Source organism: Dendronephthya gigantea, unplaced genomic scaffold (assembly GCF_004324835.1).
Source record: "Dendronephthya gigantea isolate DGI-Jeju-01 unplaced genomic scaffold, DenGig_1.0 000160F, whole genome shotgun sequence".
Taxonomy (NCBI): Eukaryota; Metazoa; Cnidaria; class Anthozoa; order Malacalcyonacea; family Nephtheidae; genus Dendronephthya; species Dendronephthya gigantea.
Window position 1 is genome coordinate 317877 of NW_021163170.1, and position 25060 is coordinate 342936.

General features: G+C 34.3%; 5 protein-coding genes across 6 annotated transcripts; 2 read left to right on the plus strand and 3 right to left on the minus strand.

Annotated features, from left to right (window-relative positions):
- Positions 1-9041: 9041 nt before the first annotated feature.
- Positions 9042-14292, minus strand: LOC114537611 (ADP-ribose glycohydrolase ARH3-like). The gene is made up of 9 exons (XM_028558674.1): positions 14208-14292; positions 11630-11767; positions 11001-11191; positions 10715-10855; positions 10397-10540; positions 9938-10240; positions 9695-9853; positions 9482-9612; positions 9042-9407 (listed from the first exon to the last, which is right to left on the minus strand). Exons 2-9 carry the CDS (start codon positions 11691-11693, stop codon positions 9377-9379), a joined length of 1164 nt encoding a protein of 387 aa, XP_028414475.1. The 5' UTR covers positions 11694-11767; positions 14208-14292; the 3' UTR covers positions 9042-9376.
- A 159-nt stretch (positions 14293-14451) lies between these two features.
- LOC114537617 (tafazzin-like) lies at positions 14452-17058 on the plus strand. 2 transcript variants are annotated; one of them, XM_028558684.1, is made up of 11 exons: positions 14452-14707; positions 15381-15506; positions 15609-15654; positions 15756-15822; positions 15919-15937; positions 16022-16102; positions 16196-16237; positions 16517-16579; positions 16648-16700; positions 16773-16850; positions 16921-17058. In XM_028558684.1, exons 1-11 carry the CDS (start codon positions 14584-14586, stop codon positions 17014-17016), a joined length of 795 nt encoding a protein of 264 aa, XP_028414485.1. In that variant the 5' UTR covers positions 14452-14583; the 3' UTR covers positions 17017-17058. The 2 variants fall into 2 exon arrangements, with proteins under 2 accessions (XP_028414485.1, XP_028414486.1); XM_028558685.1 differs by lacking the exon at positions 16773-16850.
- LOC114537614 (store-operated calcium entry regulator STIMATE-like) lies at positions 17038-19105 on the minus strand. Its single transcript, XM_028558679.1, has 6 exons — positions 18807-19105; positions 18381-18429; positions 18138-18233; positions 17933-18054; positions 17654-17853; positions 17038-17578 (listed from the first exon to the last, which is right to left on the minus strand). Exons 1-6 carry the CDS (start codon positions 18970-18972, stop codon positions 17387-17389), a joined length of 825 nt encoding a protein of 274 aa, XP_028414480.1. The 5' UTR covers positions 18973-19105; the 3' UTR covers positions 17038-17386.
- Positions 19106-19152: 47 nt separating this feature from the next.
- On the plus strand, positions 19153-21120 carry LOC114537623 (eukaryotic translation initiation factor 4E type 3-like). The gene is made up of 7 exons (XM_028558691.1): positions 19153-19372; positions 19449-19516; positions 19756-19916; positions 20009-20078; positions 20438-20532; positions 20606-20666; positions 20755-21120. The coding sequence occupies exons 3-7, from the start codon at positions 19827-19829 to the stop codon at positions 20841-20843; spliced, it is 405 nt and encodes a 134-aa protein (XP_028414492.1). The 5' UTR covers positions 19153-19372; positions 19449-19516; positions 19756-19826; the 3' UTR covers positions 20844-21120.
- A 1-nt stretch (position 21121) lies between these two features.
- LOC114537608 lies at positions 21122-24605 on the minus strand. The gene is made up of 9 exons (XM_028558671.1): positions 24493-24605; positions 24276-24354; positions 24010-24146; positions 23784-23941; positions 23276-23485; positions 23094-23157; positions 22598-22832; positions 21709-22516; positions 21122-21542 (listed from the first exon to the last, which is right to left on the minus strand). Exons 3-9 carry the CDS (start codon positions 24013-24015, stop codon positions 21284-21286), a joined length of 1740 nt encoding a protein of 579 aa, XP_028414472.1. The 5' UTR covers positions 24016-24146; positions 24276-24354; positions 24493-24605; the 3' UTR covers positions 21122-21283.
- Positions 24606-25060: the final 455 nt, after the last annotated feature.

Consider the following 25060-nt stretch of genomic DNA (forward strand, 5'->3'; position numbering starts at 1 on the left):
ATCATACTGTATCTATAGCATCATACTATATCATACTGTATCATCGTATCATATAGCATCATACTATATCATATCGTGTAATTAGCATCATATAGTATCATACAATATCATACTGTATCATACTGTATCATATGCATCATACTATCATACTGTATCATATCGTATCATATAGCATCATATTATATCATATCGTATAATATAGCATCATATAGTATCATACAATATCATACCGTATCACTATATCATACCGTATCACACCGCCATATTGCATCATAAAGTATCGTACCGTATCATACCGCATCATACTGTATCATATAGCATCATACTATATCATACTGTATCATATCGTATCATATAGCATCATACTATATCATACTGTATCATTCGTATATATAGCATCATACTATTATACTGTATCATACCGTATCAAATAGCATAATATTATTCATATCATATATAGCATCATACAGTATCATACAATATCATACTGTATCATATCGTATCAATAGCATAATTTATATCATATCTAATATAGCTCATATAGCATCATACTATATCATACTGTATCATATCGTATCAAATAGCATTTATCATTCATATATATGCATCATAGTATCATACAATATCATACCGTATCATACTGTATCATATAGCATCATATATCATGCTGTATCATATCGTATCATATAGCATCATATTATATATCGTATAATATAGCATCATATAGTATCATAATCTACCGTATCATACTATATCATACAGTATCACACCGTATCATATTGCATCATAAAGTATCGTACCGTATCATACCGTATCATACTGTATCTATAGCATTATACCATATCATTGTATCATATCGTATAATATAGCATCATACTTATATACTGTATCATACCGTATCAAATAGCATAATATTATATCATTATATAATATAGCATCATATAGCTATACAATATCATACCGTATCATACTGTATCAAATAGCATTATATTCATATATATATATAGCATCATATAGTATCGTACCGTATCATAATGTATCATATTGTATCATTAGCATCATACTATATCATACTGTAGCATATCGTGTCATATAGCATCATTTATATCATATCGTATATATAACATCATATAGTATCATACATATCATACCGTATCACATTGCATCATAAAGTATCGTACCGTATCATACCGTATCATACTGTATCATATAGTATCATACAATATCATACCGTATCATACTGTATCATATAGCATCATACTATTCATACTGTATCTATCGTATCTTAGCATCATTTTATTATCGTTAATATAGCATCAGTATAGTATCATACATATCATACCGTATCATACTGTATTATCGTATCCACCTATCATATTGCATCATAGTATCGTAGTACATACCGTATTACTGTTCATTAGCATCATACTATATCATACTGTATCATATCGTATCATATAGCATCATACTGTATCATACTGTATCATATCGTATAATCATATTATATCGTACTACGAAAACGCGCACTACTAGCTACCGTCCTCAGTGTAACGGACGCCTCAAAATCGCACAATTCAGGCTATCCTTTGTTTCTAATAGGCGAGATGATTGGGACTTGTGGCTAGATTCAGTCACGTTCACTTACTATACTAGTAGACTAGTAGACACGACACACTAGGCTTGTCTCCGTATATGAGGTAGTTTTTGGGCAATTACCTAGGCTGCCAGTTGAATTGAATTTAGGCATGCCGCTAACAACACCATTCACCCAGAGCGAATATTTACAGTCAGTTAGGTCAGCATTTCATATTACACGCATACCAGAGCATCACATCAAAAGTATCGGAAAAAAGCTCAATCAAACGACAACTACTTGGCGGCCTTTCGAATCGGGCGAAACAATCATGTCGAAAAGACTGAAAGGTTGGAAGTTCAGACATAGATCGGTGGGCCCTTATAGAATCCTAAAACGGGCTGGGGCAGACTATCGTTTTGTTTCAAAGGGAGGGTCTTACCGAAGGTGATGACCACGACCAGTTAAAGTGGGCAAACCGGTTTGCACTACAAACGGAATTGACGGATAAATAGTAGAAATTGACGGATTTCCTCGTGCTCGAGCTGCAGATTTAGACAAAACATTAATCCGTCACTAAGGTACGGATTTGATTGAAAGCATGTCCTCAAGATGAGAGCATAAGGAGGAGGATGGTGTAACGGATATCGGATGATGGAAAAATATGACTATAGACTGACATTAATAGAATAAGGAAAAGTAAGTTGCCGCGGATGCACCATTGCAAGTGCTTCCGAGATTAATATATAAATATAGCGGTCGAGCATAAATATAACGGTCCAGATAATTAAAGGAAGCATACACGCCCTATAGAAGGATAGTATACCGAATACCGAGTGTAAAACGTAATTAGGGAATTGAACCTAGACCACGTTGTGTGTTACTTAAACTCGGTTGATTACAACTGCGTAAATAATGTAAATGGTCTATTTTTTCCCGAACGGGAAAACACCAAAGGAAGCCAAGGGACCGATGCAAGGGCGTTACAATGAACAAAAAGGAAAATTTTCTCCCAGGTTCTTTACTGTCCCTGCCCAGTATTACTTATTTCCCCCTCTTTCCCCCAATAATTGTATTCTGCGAATGTTACTCAAACTGGAAAAATGGTCATAACATTTGGCTTGACGTCAATGCGAAAAATAAAGCCGGGTGCTAAGGCTAGACGTCCCCTTTTTGAAACAATTTGTACAAAAATTTGCATGCTTTACTTACGTTATAGTCATTTAGAGTCGTTATTATATATATAAACATATTATTTAATTCTGATTCATGTAGTACCTTATTAAGCGAGATTTATAATTGCATGAGTATATGTAAATAAGAAAAGTTAAAGTTTCCATAAAGTTTCCATTATGTGATACAGTATCATACGGTATGATAGGGTATGATATAGAATGATACTATATGACGCTACATTATGCGATATGATATAATATGATACTATATGATACAGTATGATGCGGTGTGATACGGTATGATATAGTACAATACTATATGATGCAACATGATATGGTATGACAGGGTATGATATGGTATGATGCTATATGATACAATATGATACGGTATGCTATTGTATGATACTATATGATGCTATATTATATGATATGATATAATATTATGCTATTTGATACGATATGATACAGTATGATATAGTATGATGCTATATGATACAGTATGATACGGTATGATACTATATGATGCTATATTATATGATATGATATAATATTATGCTATTTGATACGATATGATACAGTATGATATAGTATGATGCTATATGATACAGTATGATACGGTATGATACGGTACGATACTTTATGATGCAATATGATACGATATGATACAGTATGATATAGTATGATGCTATATGATACAATATGATACGGTATGATATTGTATGATACTATATGATGCTATATTATACGATATGATATAATATGATGCTATATGATACGATATGATACAGTATGATATAGTATGATGCTATATGATACAGTATGATACGGTATGATATTGTATGATACTATATGATGCTATATTATACGATATGATATAATATTATGCTATTTGATACGATATGATACAGTATGATATAGTATGATGCTATATGATACAGTATGATGCGGTATGATACGGTACGATACTTTATGATGCAATATGATGCGGTGTGATACGGTATGATATAGTATGATACGGTATGATATTGTATAATACTATATGATGCTATATTATACGATATGATATAATATGATGCTATATGATACGATATGATACAGTATGATATAGTATGATGCTATATGATACGATATGATACAGTATGATATAATATGATGCTATATGATACGATATGATACAGTATGATATAGTATGATGCTATATGATACAGTATGATACGGTATGATATTGTATGATACTATATGATGCTATATTATATGATATGATATAATATTATGCTATTTGATACGATATGATACAGTATGATATAGTATGATGCTATATGATACGATATGATACAGTATGATATAGTATGATGCTATATGATACAGTATGATGCGGTATGATATTGTATGATACTATATGATGCTATATTATACGATATGATATAATATGATGCTATATGATACAGTATGATACGGTATGATATTGTATGATACTATATGATACAGTATGATACGGTATGATATTGTATGATACTATATGATGCTATATGATACGATATGATACAGTATGATATAGTATGATGCTATATGATACAGTATGATACGGTATGATATTGTATGATACTATATGATGCTATATTATACGATATGATATAGTATGATGCTATATGATACGATATGATACAGTATGATATAGTATGATGCTATATGATACAGTATGATACGGTATGATATTGTATGATACTATATGATACAGTATGATACGGTATGATATTGTATGATACTATATGATGCTATATTATACGATATGATATAGTATGATGCTATATGATACAGTATGATACCGTATGATATTGTATGATGCTATATGATACAGTATGATACGGTATGATATTGTATGATACTATATGATGCTATATTATACGATATGATATAGTATGATGCTATATGATACGATATGATACAGTATGATATAGTATGATGCTATATATGACAGTATGATATGGTATGATATTGTATGATACTATATGATACAGTATGATACGGTATGATATTGTATGATACTATATGATGCTATATTATACGATATGATATAGTATGATGCTATATGATACAGTATGATACGGTATGATATAGTATGATGCTATATGATACAGTATGATACGGTATGATATTGTATGATACTATATGATGCTATATTATACGATATGATATAATATTATGCTATTTGATACGATATGATACAGTATGATATAGTATGATGCTATATGATACAGTATGATGCGGTATGATACGGTACGATACTTTATGATGCAATATGATGCGGTGTGATACGGTATGATATAGTATGATACGGTATGATATTGTATAATACTATATGATGCTATATTATACGATATGATATAATATGATGCTATATGATACGATATGATACAGTATGATATAGTATGATGCTATATGATACGATATGATACAGTATGATATAATATGATGCTATATGATACGATATGATACAGTATGATATAGTATGATGCTATATGATACAGTATGATACGGTATGATATTGTATGATACTATATGATGCTATATATATGATATGATATAATATTATGCTATTTGATACGATATGATACAGTATGATATAGTATGATGCTATATGATACGATATGATACAGTATGATATAGTATGATGCTATATGATACAGTATGATGCGGTATGATATTGTATGATACTATATGATGCTATATTATACGATATGATATAATATGATGCTATATGATACAGTATGATACGGTATGATATTGTATGATACTATATGATACAGTATAATACGGTATGATATTGTATGATACTATATGATGCTATATGATACAGTATGATACAGTATGATATAGTATGATGCTATATGATACAGTATGATACGGTATGATATTGTATGATACTATATGATGCTATATTATACGATATGGTATAGTATGATGCTATATGATACGATATGATACAGTATGATATAGTATGATGCTATATGATACAGTATGATACGGTATGATATTGTATGATACTATATGATACAGTATGATACGGTATGATATTGTATGATACTATATGATGCTATATTATACGATATGATATAGTATGATGCTATATGATACAGTATGATACGGTATGATATTGTATGATGCTATATGATACAGTATGATACGGTATGATATTGTATGATACTATATGATGCTATATTATACGATATGATATAGTATGATGCTATATGATACGATATGATACAGTATGATATAGTATGATGCTATATGATACAGTATGATATAGTATGATGCTATATGATACAGTATGATACGGTATGATATTGTATGATACTATATGATGCTATATTATACGATATGATATAATATGATGCTATATGATACGATATGATACAGTATGATATAGTATGATGCTATATGATACAGTATGATACGGTATGATATTGTATGATACTATATGATGCTATATTATACGATATGATATAATATGATGCTATATGATACGATATGATACAGTATGATATAGTATGATGCTATATGATACAGTATGACACGGTATAATATTGTATGATACTATATGATGCTATATTATACGATATGATATAATATGATGCTATATGATACGATATGATACAGTATGATATAGTATGATGCTATATGATACAGTATGATACGGTATGATATTGTATGATACTATATGATGCTATATCATACGATATGATATAATATGATGCTATTTGATACGGTATGATACAGTATGATATAGTATGATGCTATATGATGCTATATTATACGATATGATATAATATGATGCTATATGATACGATATGATACAGTATGATACGGTATGATATTGTATGATACTATATGATGCTATATGATATAATATGATGCTATATGATACGATATGATACAGTATGATACGGTATGATATTGTATGATACTATATGATGCTATATGATACGATATGATACAGTATGATATAGTATGATGCTATAATACAGTATGATACGGTATGATATTGTATGATACTATATGATGCTATATTATATGATATGATATAATATTATGCTATTTGATATGATATGATACAGTATGATATAGTATGATGCTATATTATACGATATGATACAGTATGATATAGTATGATGCTATATGATACGATATGATACAGTATGATATAATATGATGCTATATGATACGATATGATACAGTATGATACGGTATGATATTGTATGATACTATATGATACAGTATGATACGGTACGATATTGTATGATACTATATGATGCTATATGATACGATATGATACAGTATGATATAGTATGATGCTATATGATACAGTATGATACGGTATGATATAGTATGATACTATATGATACAGTATGATACGGTATGATATTGTATGATACTATATGATGCTAAATTATACGATATGATATAGTATGATGCTATATGATACAGTATGATACGGTATGATATTGTATGATGCTATATGATACAGTATGATACGGTATGATATTGTATGATACTTATTGATGCTATATTGATACGATATGATATAGTATGATGCTATATGATACGATATGATACAGTATGATATAGTATGATGCTATATGATACAGTATGATACGGTATGATATTGTATGATACTATATTATGCTATATTATACGAGATATAATATGATGCTATATGATACGATATGATACAGTATGATATAGTATGATGCTATATGATACAGTATGATACGGTATGATATTGTATGATACTATATTATGCTATATTATACGATATGATATAATATGATGCTATATGATACGATATGATACAGTATGATATAGTATGATGCTATATGATACAGTATTATACGGTATGATATTGTATGATACTATATGATGCTATATTATACGATATGATATAATATGATGCTATATGATACGATATGATACAGTATGATATAATATGATGCACTATGATACAATTTGATACAGTATGATATAGTATGATGCAATATGATACAGTGTGACACGGTATGATACGGTATGATATAGTACGATACTATATGATGCAGTATGATACGGTGTGATATAGTATGATGCTTAATGATATGATATGATACAATAGATGTTTAAAAAAGGGTGTCGCATGTATATTGGTGTATACTGAACATGGAATTATTACCACCAGGGCTCTCACATCCTATTGTTTAGAAATCCTTAGACTAAGGACAAAAATTCCTCAGATTGAGTAAAATTTCCTTAAATCTCCGGGTTCCCAGATATGAAGCCTGGGACCTAGTGTAGTTTACTAAAAAGGCGGTAAAATTGTTTTGGCTTTATATTAGTTAAAACTCAAACAATTCCTTAAAAACCCTCAAACAATTCCTTAAAAAGGTGAAATAAGATCAAAATTTCCTTAGTTTAAGGAAATTTCCTTAAAAGTGAGAACGCTGCCAATCACTAAAATGACATGACGTCATTTCCCTCGACTGAATATCCTCGGTAGGGAAATGCCCTGACTGGATTCGAGTAAATGTAAGTCACTGTCCGAATTCTAGCAGATCGAGTACCTTAGGTTGCAAACTAGGTGGTTCATAACGTTAACCAAAGCATTAAATTACGGACATTAATCCCCTACTAATTTGATTTCTTGCTTCGAAATTAACGTTGCAAAGGTTAGCATGCATAAAGGTTAGCATGCATACCCGGGTATGGCAGCCCAGCAAGCGATGTTCTTCTCGTCACTGTGAAGTGCATTAGGCTATCATCACTGGGATTGCCGCAAACACTTGTTTCCAACAACCAAAATGGCACGGCACAGGGTTAGGGTTAGTTTTCAGGTTTGGGCCCGTTTGGCTGGATTTCGACGTTTTTTTTCACGCACCAAGATCAGATGAGTGGTTTTTTTTCCCGAATAGAGTTTATTTTATGTCTCGAATAAAAAACGTTATCACTGAGCAGTTTTTCGTGTTAAAATAGCATTGTGAATAAATCAATCGTTCTCGTCCAATCCTTCATGACTATTTAAATTCACGGAAAAACAGCAGTTCAGTTGAAATCAACGCAGCACTGCACTAGCACACATCAGTAATCAGAGCGGTGTGTGATCTACCAATCTCCGGCATTTGTTATCCATACCTGTGCTATAGAATATCATAGACAATCACGTAAATATTCAAATATCATGCGGGGAAAAGGGGTTGTTATACAGAATATACACCACCGTAGATTGTATAGTGTGGTTCCTTATACCATAGCTTATACTCACTTATCTTTTTTCTGTTTGAGTCATATATATTTAACAATACGGTCAATAGAAATGCTATTTTTGAAATATTTTATTTATTTAACATTGCTACAGAACTTAATTAAGTAAAATGTTTCAAGGTAATTAACTAAAAACTAAATATCTTTGCTACCTAATATACTTTGCTATTTAATTGATACTCGCCACGACACGTGTTTAGATAGCCGACTACACTTTGATATTTTGCATATTAAAGCGCTTTTCAATACAATAGTACAGTAGAAAACAGAAATAATAGAACATGGATACATCGATGTGGTGCGAACAAGCACGTGGAGGCTGCATGCGCGAACGAATTCTTTAGTATTTCAATGCGAGTATTTCGAAGTACCTAAGAATAATGAAAAACATTGAAAATTTAGGTGAGCATTCAACATCTAATGGGTAAAACTAGAGACACAAAACCTTTTAATTTCCTTTTCCAACCATTCTCGATTATAAAGACCATTCACCCAGGATTCAGGTAATTTCTTAAATCCAACTTTGCAGCCCAGCAAAGCACCTGCAACTGCACAGTTTGTGTCTGCGTCACCAGCCTAAATCAGATCAGGTTCATTGGACTAAAATGTTAACAAGACCTGAAATAAAGTAAATTTCACCTCAATATATAATGCAAACCTCCATTGTTATCGCTTGTATGGCTTCCCTGAAATTTTTCTGTCTGAAAGCCCAGAAACCAGCACCCATACATTTGAATGTATAACCAATAGCCCTTTGTGAGTCTAACTCGAGTTTGTCAAGAGACTCTGCAAACATGTGCTCTTTTAATTCTTTTTTCTAAAAAGAAATGTAATTGGCTAAAACTAAATTAAATGCTTAATGGCTGGGCGGTGAACTTAATCAACTTATTAACAAACTCACATGTTGTGGATCCTTAATTTCTTTCTCCGCATAGCAATATGCAACTTTCATAATTTCCTCTACATTTTGTTCTCCATTATTTAGCTCAAATTTACGTTGCAACATCAACGCTATTGCTATGGTAACAGCAACACACGATGCAATACATCTGGGGTCAGCATGAGTGACCATACAAGCATTTTTTGTATTTTCAATAACTTTGTCTAAGTCATAAAACTCCATGGTGCCAAGAATTGAGGTTCGCATCACTCCTCCATTGGGAGCAATGTATCTACCACTACCTTCCCATACATCTCTGGCAGCCTAGAAATGGAGTTAGTTCGGATTACAGTGTTCATTATATTAGAAAAAGCTAATCTAGTTTAGCACATTATTGTGCAGAAATGCAGGTATAAACAATCTACGGTCCTCGGTGTCTCTGTATGTATGATTGCACCAAACATGGTATACTTCTTTTACCCTGTGAGGGTCTTTCAAGAAATCTCTGTGGCTGAGAACAGAAGCTGTTGTTCTCCCAAGACCACAACCGCCTGTATCTCCAAGTTCTGGATATCCGTGGCGCACCCAATATTTCAATTTGTTTGCAAAGTCTTTTTCATCAAACTTGAGAAAATTATTAAAAAAATAACATTACTAACATCCCGCAATGTAACCATGCTTCTGATGGAGAGAGAACTTTGCTTCGATTTACCATTTGGTTTTATTCAGTCCAATGGTTCTCTGGCCTTGTCTGGTGGCTTACGATGTGATATTGGAAAGAACCTACAATAAACTCACTTTTCCATGATTATGAACTAATGTTCTGAGAATAAGGATCATTTGATCGGAGTCATCTGTCCAGTCACCTTCCTTCCAGTGACAGCGATGGCCATCGAAAACCTTTTGTTTGTATTCCAAGTCAGCGCCAACACCATAGCTCTAGACCAGCAAGGACAAACCAACGTGTATCAATAAGAAAGCTATTATCGTATTGAAATATCATTCATTGATATATAAATTATCTGATATCTGACATTAATTTGGACAGTTGTTAGTTGGATATAATAGAAAGAAAATAACAAACCAACTGAGCCTCCTGTTTATCCATGAATTCTGTTAATAAACCAATGGCATCACCAATACAGTTTCCATACAACACTCCTTTTATTTGGTTAACCAACACTACGCTGTCAGCAGCCTTAGTTTTACTAGTCTCTGTCAAAGCAGTGGCCCCTTCTTCGAGTTTTGACTTTCTTTGATCATCCGGAGTGTTTCCTGTACAAGACAAACGAATGGCTTCTTGTAATTGTACATCTCTCTCGTCATCGTGAAGTTGACATGTGTCCATTATCGGCGAGACAGTGTCTCCTGGTTTATCATTACTGAGGATCGTTACAACGACCACAGGATCGTTACAACGACCACAGGGTCGTTACAACGACCACAGGATCGTTACAACGACCACAGGATCGTTACAACGACCACAGGTCGTTACAACGACCACAGGATCGTTACAACGACCACAGGGTCGTTACAACGACCACAGGATCGTTACAACGACCACAGGATCGTTACAACGACCACAGGATCGTTACAACGACCACAGGATCGTTACAACGACCACAGGGTCGTTACAACGACCACAGGATCGTTACAACGACCACAGGGTCGTTGACTCGTCAACCTCTGAAGCGGGTTTTTTATTTTTCTTACCTGCGGAAGGCTGAATGGCAGACGATGGTTTCTCAGAGATGTCACTTTTACTTTTCGCATCCATTAGAGAAGTGTAATTAAACGATGAACCAAGATGTGTTTCTATAGTCTGACTCGAACTTGTGGATTTTTCTTTCACTGAAATTTAAGTAACAAACTTAATCACTTCGACAAAACAACATTTTATGGTCATTTTTTTAAATTTAAATATAACGAGGTGGCGTTCGTGCAATGTCCAAACGGTACGTTTTTGCGCGTCTATGAAAACCGTCTGGACTCAGGGGCTGTTTACGTGATAGGTGTAAAAAAAAGGACAGTAAAATGAGTTTGAAGTATTGAAATGAGTAAATAACATGATCCTGGTAGTCACGTAGTCACCCTAACAATAGCATGTGTTTGTTTGCTTTCAAAAACACTTATTTTAATACCTCAAAATCATTTTACACTTCGTTAAATCTCTGTATAACCCAGCTCATGTGTACAATCTCAAAGGCCCCGGCCCCGGGTGTTTATACTGGCTTAAAATCCGCTTTGACAGTAGAAACCCTGAAAACTAGAGGTGCGTTTTTGACTGGTTTATCATGAAGTTGCACGTATACCATGCAGCTGTACCGAGAGTTTTGTAGATAGGCGTTATACGTTATACCCCAAGTTCAAGAATACAAAATTTTACAATGTTCAGGAACTTTTTTGCCTCATTTTATTTGACTATTACACACTTGACATTGTATATTTGACAGCCTTGAGTGGTTGACATATACACCAATAATTAGGTAACGTATTTTACCATTTTATATTGATTAATGACTACAATACTTGTAAAATATATTTAAATTTATAAGTCAGAGTGACAAAGAGAATAAACTATAAATAAGTTAGGTCTCAACAAAACAAATAAAATTCTATTTTTTTCCTTAAATAAAAATTAAGTTAAATGCATTGTATATTCTCAGTTGTCGAATTTGGCCAACTCAGCTGCCTTCAAAACTCCTTTTAACAGAGGTGATGAAATATCTGAACAAAAGGAAGAAAAAATGTTAATATATTAAGTTCATAAGACCATAGACAATCCAGGAGGATTTGTCTTCTGGATTGTCTATGATAAGACTAACCTTGCTGAAAGCTAGCCTGAGTGATGGGGGACAAATCATTCTTGTACCATGTCATTTTTGGAAAGTCAGTTTGGGGAAAGGGGTAAAAGGAGTCAGATATTGATATCACATAAATTGAAAACTTTCATAATGACATGTGTTGTACCAGGAGCAAGATTTGCATGTTTATAGGTTCATTAACATCAGTTAATTTTTTTCTAATTGCTATGTTCTAAATCTCAACTTAATGAACTTATATATTTTACTACTTCCAGATAGAGCATTGGGGTGTACATAGGTTACTAAAAATAAATCATAGATACTCACAAGAGTCACAAGTGTAACACCAAACACTCAAGTCAGAAAAACTCAAGGTAACTGCATGACCAGAATCCTCACCATGCCTCACCATGTGTGCTTTAACATAACGACTGCAGTAAACCTCAGAACACACAAGACAAAGCCAGTTCTCACCAACATTTTCACATGTTACGCAGGGTGCTTTCATGTCTATGTTTAAACTGTCTGTTTGTTTCACAACCTGTGTTTACCAGAATAAAATTACGATAGAAAATGCTAAAAGTGAAACAATGTGTTGGAACAAGCATGCAACCATAACACCCTACTATTTCAGAGTTTTCTCAATAACTTGTTATTATACAGAATTTCTAGTATGCAATTTTTCATTGTCATTTAACTGACAGAGATTTCACCTGAAATTTCACCTGGAATTTCACCTGAAATTATCCAAATGAACAGAATGAAGTTGCACCTGTCATGTTTAGATATATGCATTTTGACTTAAGATACTTGTAGCATTCCCCCCCCCTTCCTTGGAAGCCATCTAAGCTACATTGAAACTTGATTACTGATATATATAGTAGTGAGAGAACTCCGCATTACTCCGCATTGATTTATAAACTCATCTCAAAAAGGCTGATCAGGGGGGGGAGACACTGTTTCTACCATTGCCGACACATATATATGTATACAAAAAATATGCAAGGACCATCTTAATGCTATCTGCTTGTATGACAAAAAACGTAAAAATTAATGATTTCCCATCAAAATTGAATGCAATAAGTTGCCATCTACCTTCAGTGGAACTTTGAAAAGACAGTACAATAAATGAATATACAGTACACATTTCACCGTTTATTTTGAGACGCCTTGAGTTGCCATGCAAAATTCGATGCGTACCAAAGAATATTCGGGCGCGATGGGTTTTATAGATGGTATGTACAGCTTTTTTAGAATTTTAACTCTGCACGAGTGGACGAGGTGAGCTCACTGAGCTGAGGAGCAATCCGACTATGCTTGTATTACTGTATGTTTACCAATACGAATTTTGCTTTCTGCGTGGCATCGTCAATATAGATGTGGCTATTCGCTAAATACGTCAAGTCAATTTCTTTTATATAAAAGTTGTACTTTCATCTATAAATTATACACTGTAAATTCCCTGTAAATTATATGTAACTAAATACCTGGACGTGGGGACAGTCTGTCTTGGGTGTAACGTGGAAGAAGCCTTCAGAATTGCAGCTTGCCTCAGCCATTTATTTATCCTTGTGAAAGTAAAACAATGTTTCGTGGAAATCAAATGAAAAGAAGTATCTCAGAAATTTAAATCGAAAGTGAAAACATCTGTGAAAATCAGTTATTGAGATCAGTATAAACACTTGTGCAAAACTTCATGTAGGACAAAGTGTACTGTCCTTTCCTTTCCAAGATGGCGCGCGTTCATTTATGATAAATTAATTATGAGTTGTAATTAAATAATTGAAGAAAACAAGCCCAAATTAACTTCTTCTCCTGGCAGAGAATGAGCAACAATTAAGGAATGTTGCTTTATTCACTGGAATGGAAGAACTTCCATCTACTGCATTAAAATGGCCGTTTCCAAAGACTTTAAATGGAAGATTATGGCGTCTTAGCAGCGCAATTATTATTGGAGGAACTGCTGCTTTTAGTAAAATATGGCTAGGTGAGTATGAAAGGTTCGGAAATGATTCTCTTTTTTATCCTCCTAATCATAGTGTAAACAAGTGGATTATTTCACTTCATGAAGCCATGAAACTGATGAAAGAATGTTTAACAGTTTTAATAAGGTATAAGGAGACCATGCCAATATAGTTTCTTGCAAATTCTTCGAATATCACAAGTGAACAGAAATTGAAAACTTATGCTGGGACTACAAAGCAATGTTAGAATGCTGACTCTTCCACAATTCCTAACCTGAGCTCATATATTAGTGATATGTATAGCTGCCATGCCCATTATTTGCTTGCATAACACCAAATTAACTGACCAAAGTGACTGAAGGCAAGTCTGGTTTCACCACTGGGTTTGACAGAGCATCCAGGGTGGTCTGGAGGAACCCAGTAGAAAAATGATGAAATGTTTGGTCTGCAGATACAACAGTTGCAGTGGCTAAAACTGGAAAAACCACCATATTGCATATTCGACTACATAATACATATACAGATCAAATTTCAACTGTTATCCTTCTGCATAATAGTTAACTCAATAGTTGGTTCAATATGATTCTTTAGAGGATTCAAAATTTTCCTTTGCTACTTTGAAATAAAAGTGGCCATATGAAAATGAAATGACAATTATAATACAATATTTCAAGTCTTTCCTCTTTAATTTCCTAGGTTGGCTGAACAGGAAACATGTATATAATCTAAATATTCTTGAAAACACATTTTCTCGTGGCAAAGATACACCTTTGCTCACTGTAACCAATCATATTTCCTGCTTTGACGAACCCTTGGTTTGGGGTAAGCATTTGCTTTGATTGTACAAATCATTTTATCTGCTAAAGTTGAATTAGATTTCTAATCAAGGTATAGTGGATTAAGTTACTTTAATTATCTCAATAGGAATGTTGAAATGGAGGCATGTCATGAATGCTCAATTGATAAGATGGTACGAGATGACAGAAGAGTATCTTTAGTAATTTCAGCTGTTATTATGACTATCAGTGTGGTTTAACAATGACTATTTAATTTATTTTGTTGCAACACTAGGGCTATTGGAGCTGATGAAATGTGTTTTTATACCTGGTTATTGAGCCAATACTTTAGCAAAGGAAAGGTAAGTGATACTTTTTATGGTAATTCTCCATATGCCATAAAATATAATCATAATTACATATATCAGTGAGGTCAGTCCATTATTTTATTTTTTCAGGTAATTCCAGTAATAAGAGGTATAGAGCTTTTTTGTTCCTTTTTTGCAAACATTGTCTTGTTTGCTCGCATGCAGTTATATACATCTTGCTATATATTTTCAGGCAATGGTATTTACCAAAAAGGAATGAATTTTGCACTTGATCGTCTTGATGATGGTCAGTGGGTTCATATTTTTCCAGAAGGTACTTTGCCTATGTCTTGTTTAAAGGTCATGCTTATTTGATATATTTACAAAATCTAAGTGGTCATTAAGTGATTAACATCTATAATTTCAGGATATGTGAATGCAACAGGAGACAATTGTCGTTTAAAATGGGGTTAGTCATCTTAAAGACCTGTTTCATTAATGTCAAATTTTACTAGTATATACATTTGTGAATAGACAATTCCCAAATTTGTTATCAGGTGATGAAAACCAGCCCATTAACAATAGATTTACATTACCCACCTTGTTTCCAAGCTATTGTTTTGTGTTCACTCAAGCAAATTCAGGAAGTGTCTATTGTTTAAGGTCTTTAAGCAGCTATGTCAGCTGCAAGCTTTTATTTTTTTAACCAGACCGTAAGCCTTGTAATAGCTTATATCATAAATCTTAGGTGTTGGCAGACTAATTGCAGAATCATCTAAAGTTCCAATTGTCATTCCTTTCTGGCAGCTAGGTAAATGTTTTCTTTCTTTATAGTAATAATTACAACTGCAGTTCATGCATTTCAGTTTCTGTAAATAGGACTTGATGATGTATTACCAAACAGAAAACCTTATATACCCAGAGTTGGAAAGGTAAACCATTGCATCTTGCTTGGTTAGTTCTTTAATTACCAGTTTAATGCAACATGTCATTCTAACTGACAGCATGTCACCATCAATATTGGAAAACCCATGTTTTTTAATGATATCATCAATGAGTACAGAGATCTGAAGGAAACAGCGGTAAGCAAGATGAGCTAATAATTTGTTGTTTATGGGGAGCAATTGAAAATGTTTCTGTCATCTTTTTCAGATTGGAGCTCGCAAGAGAATAACTGACAGAATACAGGAGAGGTTTCAAGAGTTAAAAGAAGAAACAGAGAGATTGCACCAAACACACAAGAAATAACAAAAAATACAGCACCACAAATTACTGTTTTACAATGCTTTTAATCATTGCAGACAATTGCAAATCTTTTAATCAACTGAACACAACATTGTTCTTCCTTCGGTATTAACATGTGGCTTGGGAACCATAAAAAATGTCTGTTGAACTGTTACTGTATAATTTATTGTTCTGCCCTGTACTATTCAGAACCTGTCTAAGTAAGTATTCAGTAGGATAAAATCTCTGCCTGAATTTTCATGCCTAATTGTAAAACCTTACTACATGCACAACACATTGTAGTTCCTCAGAGGCGATCATATAAAAAACTCCAGTTATAAAACATTTATCAAACTACGCCCATGTATGTACATTGAGAAGACCTAAAGCCAATTTATATGTCACGATCTCTGTGAACTAAATGCTCACTGTCTGAATGATCTACAGAGTTATCCAGAAGAACTTCAACTTCTTCAGTATTTGATGTGTTCACTCTGGAAAACTGTACTCGGCCATTTTCATTTGCTTCTCGAGATTTCTTTGCTTTACGCATTAAGAAGTTGTCAACAACCCAGAACATGATGGCCTAGAAAAACAAGGTGGGGTTTTAAGCTAGTTATACTAATTGATAAATAAAGTATTTCCATACTTTTAAACTTACATTTATTATAAAAGGAATAATCAACATAACTAAAGCCACTTCAATTTTTGGATATTTTCGAACTGGTTTTAAAATAAACTGACGAACATCGTGCCAAAAGTCCAGCATGACTAACAATGCTATTGCAATTTTTTCAAGCACCATAACTAGAATGTAGAGACCACATTGGCCAACCCATGCATCACATTGAGGTGGATTTCCTAAAAAAGAAATGCAATTTCAAGACATACTCATTGCCAGTCAATACATGAAAAATATTAAATTAAAAATATTTCTCACCATATTCCCCCAGTAGAAGTGTATTCCATTTATAACAATGTACAATTAGTTGAGATATTTGAAGAAATATGTATATTAAACACAAGCCAAGAGTTGAATCTAAAAGATAATTGATAAAATACCTAAAACCAGAAAAAGAAAATAGTTTCAGTACTTGAAAACAAGATAGCCTAATGCAGTTGTGCTTGACAGAATTGTCACGTACCAGGTACATGGGTCGCCTTTAAATAATGTTGATAAGTAGACATTTGCAAAATGGATCAAAAGGGCTCCAATAGCTTGCTTTGAGGTGTCATAAAACCTATGGGGTATGAATAAGTATAATGTAAATAGATATATGGTTACAAGAAAAGGTTTAGCAAATCTTTGAACATGTTGGAAAGACATGTCTATGCAAGAAAACATCTTGATGTTTCTACTTGAGGTGAAATTTTCACATATTTTTTACCAGATTTGAAGTGGTCTTCTGAGACCTTTTGGTTCTCTGAATCTTTTTACTGTGAAGAAACAAAATATCATTATGTGACAAACTTACAATAATTATGAAATGTTTTTATCCTTTGACTGTTCATTGAATGTGCAAACGACAGCAAAGAAAGGAAAATCAAAGTCACACTCACATTGGAAACTGCTGTCATAAAAACGCTTCTGATCGTTATTAATATTTACTGTTTATAAACATAATAGGCAACAGAATATTAAAGAGTGAACTTCCTAATATATGAATCATGAAAATTAACCAAAACTTTCTAATGCCCACCATGATTGTCTGACTGTCGTGACTACATGACACTGGCACATATACACATGCTTTGATAAAGGTATAGCATATATTTCGGTGAAACAAGAAAACATGCTAAATATTAAAACTTACAAATAAGAGTACTGAAAGCAACTACAGCTAACAATCCTTGAATGAAAAAGCCAAAGGTGTCGGTAAGGTCGCATTTCACAGTCGAGTCTCCACTCATCTCCATCGTTGTGTTAGCGAAAGTAGTCGATTTTGTCGCATTCATAAGCGTTGATCCGCTTGAGTTCATCGTTAACAAACTACAAGCATTTTTATATTGTTTTCGATGATATAAAGCTGAAAGTCAGAATGTATTTGAAAATAAAAAGATTCAATACAATAATTTATTAGGAATCATGGCGACTTGTCAAAGGAAGATTTTCTATTTGTAGCCACCCCTCCCTGAAATGTCACTTGACACTTGTTATTGCCTTGTATTCGTCCTTCGTTCATCGAAATATGGCGATGCCACCTGGCTCTCTAGATTTTCCCGATATTTCGCCTGTTCCCTTGTCATCTTCTCCATCAAGAACTATCCTAACAGAAGCTTTTAACTCCCCAAAGCTAACTAGGAAATTTTTGGAACAAATTTCCTCTGTGGAGAAGAGTGGTCTACCTTTAAACACAGCATGGACATTGTGGCTTGATAGGTTTTTGATTTTAGCTGTATTGCATATCGTTTTATTATATTTTTTGCTGTAGTAATTCTAATATTTTCTCTCCTAGATATGTTCGAGGGGCGACAGCAGCGGAATACGCAGCAAATTTGAGAAAGATATACACTGTTACTACCAAGGTTTTTTGTTTACGGTATAGAATTGAAATTTGATACAAAAATGCAATTAAAGCTTCGGGTTAATATGTTTGACCATTTCTGTAATCACGGAGGGAGGGGTGGTGCATTAGTTCCTATGCAAATTATGCCTCCAACAGTATGTTATAATTTTGATAAGTACCCATTTATGTACAATATAGTGAATATACAGTTATAATGTATTACTATCTTCATTCTACTGTAGTATATATTTTTTGGTTTAGAGCTTTTGGAGTGTCTTCAACAACATTCCCCAAGCATCAAAACTAGGATTTCGGACCAGTTATCACATGATGAGAGGAGAGAGACGACCTGTATGGGAAGACTCTGAAAATATTTCTGGTGGTTATTGGAAAATGAGATGTCCAAAAAACTATACGGTGAGAGAACCACTGTATTAACTATACCTGGTAAACAAACTGTTTTTAATAATTAAACTGATTTACCAAAATTATCTAACCACATTCATTAGAATCAAGCATGGAAGGAACTTCTTCTGGCCATTATTGGGGAGAAAAGTTTGAATGAAGTACTAGCTGATGGTATGTATAATCATAATGTATTGGAAGCATGTAATTCCTGTAGTTCAGTTGCCATAATAATTGGTCTCAAAAGGAACTTAGATGGCATTCTATATCAATGGGTGTAACAGGGTCTTTTGCAATATTACGCAAGTCCAATATGACACTTTAGTATGCAGTAGTTTTACTCTGCTATCAATGAGAGCATAGTCTTAGGTAAAAGTACTGTCATGCATGTAGTTTTCTGTCAATATAAATAGGTGCTTTGTGTAAGTAGAACATGTTTGCACTAGGGTTGGGTAAATTGGAATGTATGCAAGATATACTTTACATAATTACATATAATTATATATATTATATTGAGATGTATCTGAATTTAGGTGATGAAATTGTTGGTCTGAGTGTTAGTATAAGAGATAGAGATGACATCCTACAAATCTGGAATGCAAAAGCTAATCTAGCAAGTGAATCAAAGGTCAGCAATAAATGTTGTTTTATGCAATATAGCATAAATTTAAACTGTTGTTTCATTGTCAATTTACACACAGGTTCTGAAAAAGATTTCCGAGATTTTGCCACAACTAAATGTAGAAGATGCTTTTTATAAATGTAAGTACATTATACACAATTTCAAATAAGTTATGAAACGTAACAAGTTAACATTCCCTACACCATCTTCTCTTCTATTTTTTCTCAGTCCACAGGGATCATCATGCATTTGAAGGCCAAAGAGTTATCAGCAGGCCCATTGGGTTCCCAACCGGTGGCCCATCAAATAGAGAATAAAACTTGGCATGAAATAGGTTTGCATAATACATAAGACTTGCTTTTTACTGATCAAATTGTGAAAGAGCAAGTCTGTTAGGTTAGTTGCATTAACCTTGTACTACTTGGGGTACACAGGAATCCAAGTAATAGCAATGATACTTCTTTATACAACCACCACCCAAAAGAAATAATGTTCTGTTGGATTGTACCAGGCATGAGAATTTTTTTAATTTTGTTCAATATTCAACTGTGACCCAGAGTGCATTGGTTACATTAATATTTAATTCCCATTTAGAAACACAGCATTGTGTTGTCTGACAATTTTTATGCTTTTAGGAAACTATATATGTGAATAAACTTTAGATAAATTTATTATAATGTATTATAATTCAAAACTTCTTGACGTGAATTTTTAGTTTTAATTGCACAGTGTATATATTATTAGCATCATTGATTTCTTAATGCTTATCACCACTTCTCATGTACTTGATTTCACGATGCGAGGGAACTTTCTGTTTTGGTATTTCCTTGCCTGATTTCCAGGAAACTTTGTTTTTGCTCGTGTCTTTTGGGAACGGCTTGACTGGTATATATCCGCTCTTGCTGTAATACGTCATCACGGCGCCGTTTTTGGCGTAACTTTTTCCTTTGTATGGATTATAAGGGACGTAATTATCCCGCGAATAACGACTTTGAACCCAGTCATAAGCCTTAGACCTAGAAGAGAAAAAGTTCCTTTTTAAATACAAAATACCCGTAGGTTTGGGAATGATCCCACACGATATTTGCCGTTCGTAAATGAAAAAAAAATATCATGAATGGTTGGTTTCTATAAATGGTTGGTCTCCATAAATGGTTAGCGTTGGTCTCTGTGAAAGTTTACCTGTACATTGAAGAAGAAGTCTTAGGTCGTTGTGGTAAGTTTACTCTCTCCCTCTGTCGACCGATATTTGGTAAAGCAGATGCAGCTCTTCTTTCTGGAGTTCTTCTTTTCTGAGAGTTATCTGATGTAAGAGTGGACTGACTTGATTTACTATCAAACCCTACGCTCTTCGATCGTGTGATTCTTCCACCCTCGCTGCTGTTTCGTGAAGCTGACACAAAGGTTGTATTACTTCTTTTAGACATCACAGAGTTTTGTTGCCTACTGCTTATGCCTGAAGCAGTTGTGTTGCTGTATGAGCTGTTTGCCTGACTTGATCTGCTCATGTTTGATGCCATTAACCCAGTTTTTGGTATTTGCGGGCTTTCATTCACGAAACTTTCAAGAGACGTGCCAGAACGACTGGCTGTTGTCGACATGTCAGGCGAAGCTATGGAACAGTCTTCAGAAAATCGTACCGAGAAACTTTTGGAGGATCCAATTGAACGAGTTGTGTCAGTGTAGTATTCAGGGTCACCACCGCTGTAGTCTCCAGTCCTTCCAGAACGTTTCCTGTACGACTCATCTTTACTTTCATCCACTTTCTGTTTCGCCATCATGGTGTTAAAGTGTTCTTTAGTCAAATCTTTTGAGGTAAAAACGTCTTTCTTTTTCTCGCTGTATAACATTCCGTACACTTCGCTATCACAGTGATCGCAATGCTTTATGGGACAGTCTTCTTTCGTGATCACGGAGAAAGTATGTTGAAGATATTCGGAAAACGTTTCTGCGTTATCAGCAAATACTCTCCCTTGCCAAGCAATGTAACCTATAAGATACAATCCAGACATAATTTGGTACGTTGTAATAATCAACTCTGCAGTTTACTAACGTTACTTTAGTGTCTTACCGTCGTTGTCAATAAGAACTAACGTTGGTACACCAAGCAATCGATATGATTTAGCAAATGACGAGTTCTCTACGTCACGTTTACGTAGTTTTGAGTTAGGTCCTGGATGACATGCGCAGAAATGCTTAACTCCCTCGTTATTGGTCCAGTTATGATCAGTCATTACTTCCATTACTTTAGTTTGATGGTTTGTGATTGGCTCCTGGCTGAATACACAACAACTCAGCAGTTGATACTGGAATATAGTGGATAAATGTAGTTGATTAGTCTGCATGAATATAATTGCCGAGTCTGTGTTAGTTTGGTGTGTTGGGGTTTACAAGTAAAATTACAGATCTTTTTTAAAACCATCTGAATATGACCGGAGTCACCGGACGAATCAGACGTCATGCAAGAATATTTGCGTATTTTGTTTAAAGCTCCCCCCCCCCCTCCCGGGGATATATCTTGGGAGTATGGGAAGAGGGATTCTACTTCTATGTTATGTTTTGTTAACCTTATCTGCCTGCTCTTTCGCGAATGAGTTGTAATATTCCATTACTCTTTTTGACGAAGCACACCTGAAATAATTAATTTGAGACTCTCGTAAGAACGAGAATGAACTGGGTCCGTTGTTCGAGTCTTTATCTAATTATTTCTTGCGTTCAAACACGACGAATCACAAACAAGATAACTTACCATTTCGTCCAAAATAACAATGCAGTAGGTTTATTGTCTCCATAATGTTTTCCAAGTGGCCCCCAAACACCATCGAACACTCCCATGACATGAAATGATTGAGCGTGAATACGCTCATTGATAAACGAACGCTGTGGGTAGGGTTTATCAGTGTACTGACGTTCATATTCTAGTGTATCTTCTAAACAACATCCACCTTTATCAGGCCAACTGAAATTGAGATTTTTTTACGGAATTATACTGGCTGTATTTGTCGTTATAAATCAGTTATTGGATTGTGAGGCTAAACAATGCATACTCTGTATAAAATGAAGACACACTCTGCTTTATTAAACTGCTCACTTTACTAATAGTTTGATGATCCCGAGCTGTGGTAGGAATGTTGTTGTACGTTGTTTAATATACGTTGTGCTCTCGTGAAAGCGCGCGCACTTTTTGTATGCTAGCAAGTAGCAAGTATCCATCTGAGGCAGTATATGCGCGTTTCAATGATACATTTGATACATACCTTGCATGTTTATCATGACTGCTAAAGTAGCAAAAGAATCTTACTGGTCGAAACTCCATGGCAGACAGTTGAAGTGTTTGTGATGGTAAACTATGACCAACAGCGTGGCTGGATAATGTGACTACAGATATATTGTAGTATGGTTGGTCCACTCCGAGCTGTGGAGTAATAAACACCTGTGATAAACATGTTGTTGAAGGTTTGAAGCCAGACCAATTGTTCATACCTGCATACAGAATTTCTTTGTATCCAATGGTAAATGTTCTACATATATTTCGTCATTGACAAATACTCGGTACCCAACAGGCTCAGAGAAGTCGTCGAAACATGGAGACGTTATTTTGAGGACAACTGGAAGTGTTCCTGAAGGTTGGACAAGGTAAATGTTTAGTGAAATTACTGAAATACCTCTTTATTAAAGTCGATTTTATGATATTTATCTTTCCCTGCATTCTTCAACTCTTAGCCTTGAGGGTTTAGTCGTTTTATTACCTGTGTATTCGTTAATAGTATTCAAGACTTCTCTTAGTCTTTTCTCTACTCGATGAAGAAGGACGCGTTTGCGCTGAATCTAGAAATATTTTCTTGAATAAATAAATCTCATTCAAAAAAAAAAAAAGAAATAAATATAATATATTCAATCATAATAAAATAATATATATATATATCGAATATAATTGACAATTTGACATGGAATAAATAAACAAACCTCTTCGTCTCGAACTTTTTCTCCTCTTGCTAAGACGCTGTTATGAACTGCGTTTATGTTGGTTTTAAGCCTGTAAAAATGCAAAGAAAGAATGTAGTACAAAGTAATATACCAGCGTATAGCAGTCACCCCCAGTCACCCCCAGTCACTGACACCAGCGTGAACCAGTCACCCCCAGTCACTGATACCAGCGTGAACCAGTCACCCCCGGTCACTGATACCAGCGTATATCAGTCACCCCCAGACACCCCCGGTCACTGATACCAGCGTATAGCAGTCACCCCCAGTCACTGATACCAGCGTGAACCAGTCACCCCCAGTCACTGATACCAGCGTGAACCAGTCACCCCCAGTCACTGATACCAGCGTGAACCAGTCACCCCCAGTCACTGATACCAGCGTGAACCAGACACCCCCGGTCACTGATACCAGCGTGAACCAGTCACCCCCAGTCACTGATACCAGCGTGAACCAGTCACCCCCAGTCACCCAGTCACTGATACCAGCGTACCATAATTTCTCGTACCCAGGAAAATTTCACTGTCTCTTGACAGATCCATGATGGCGG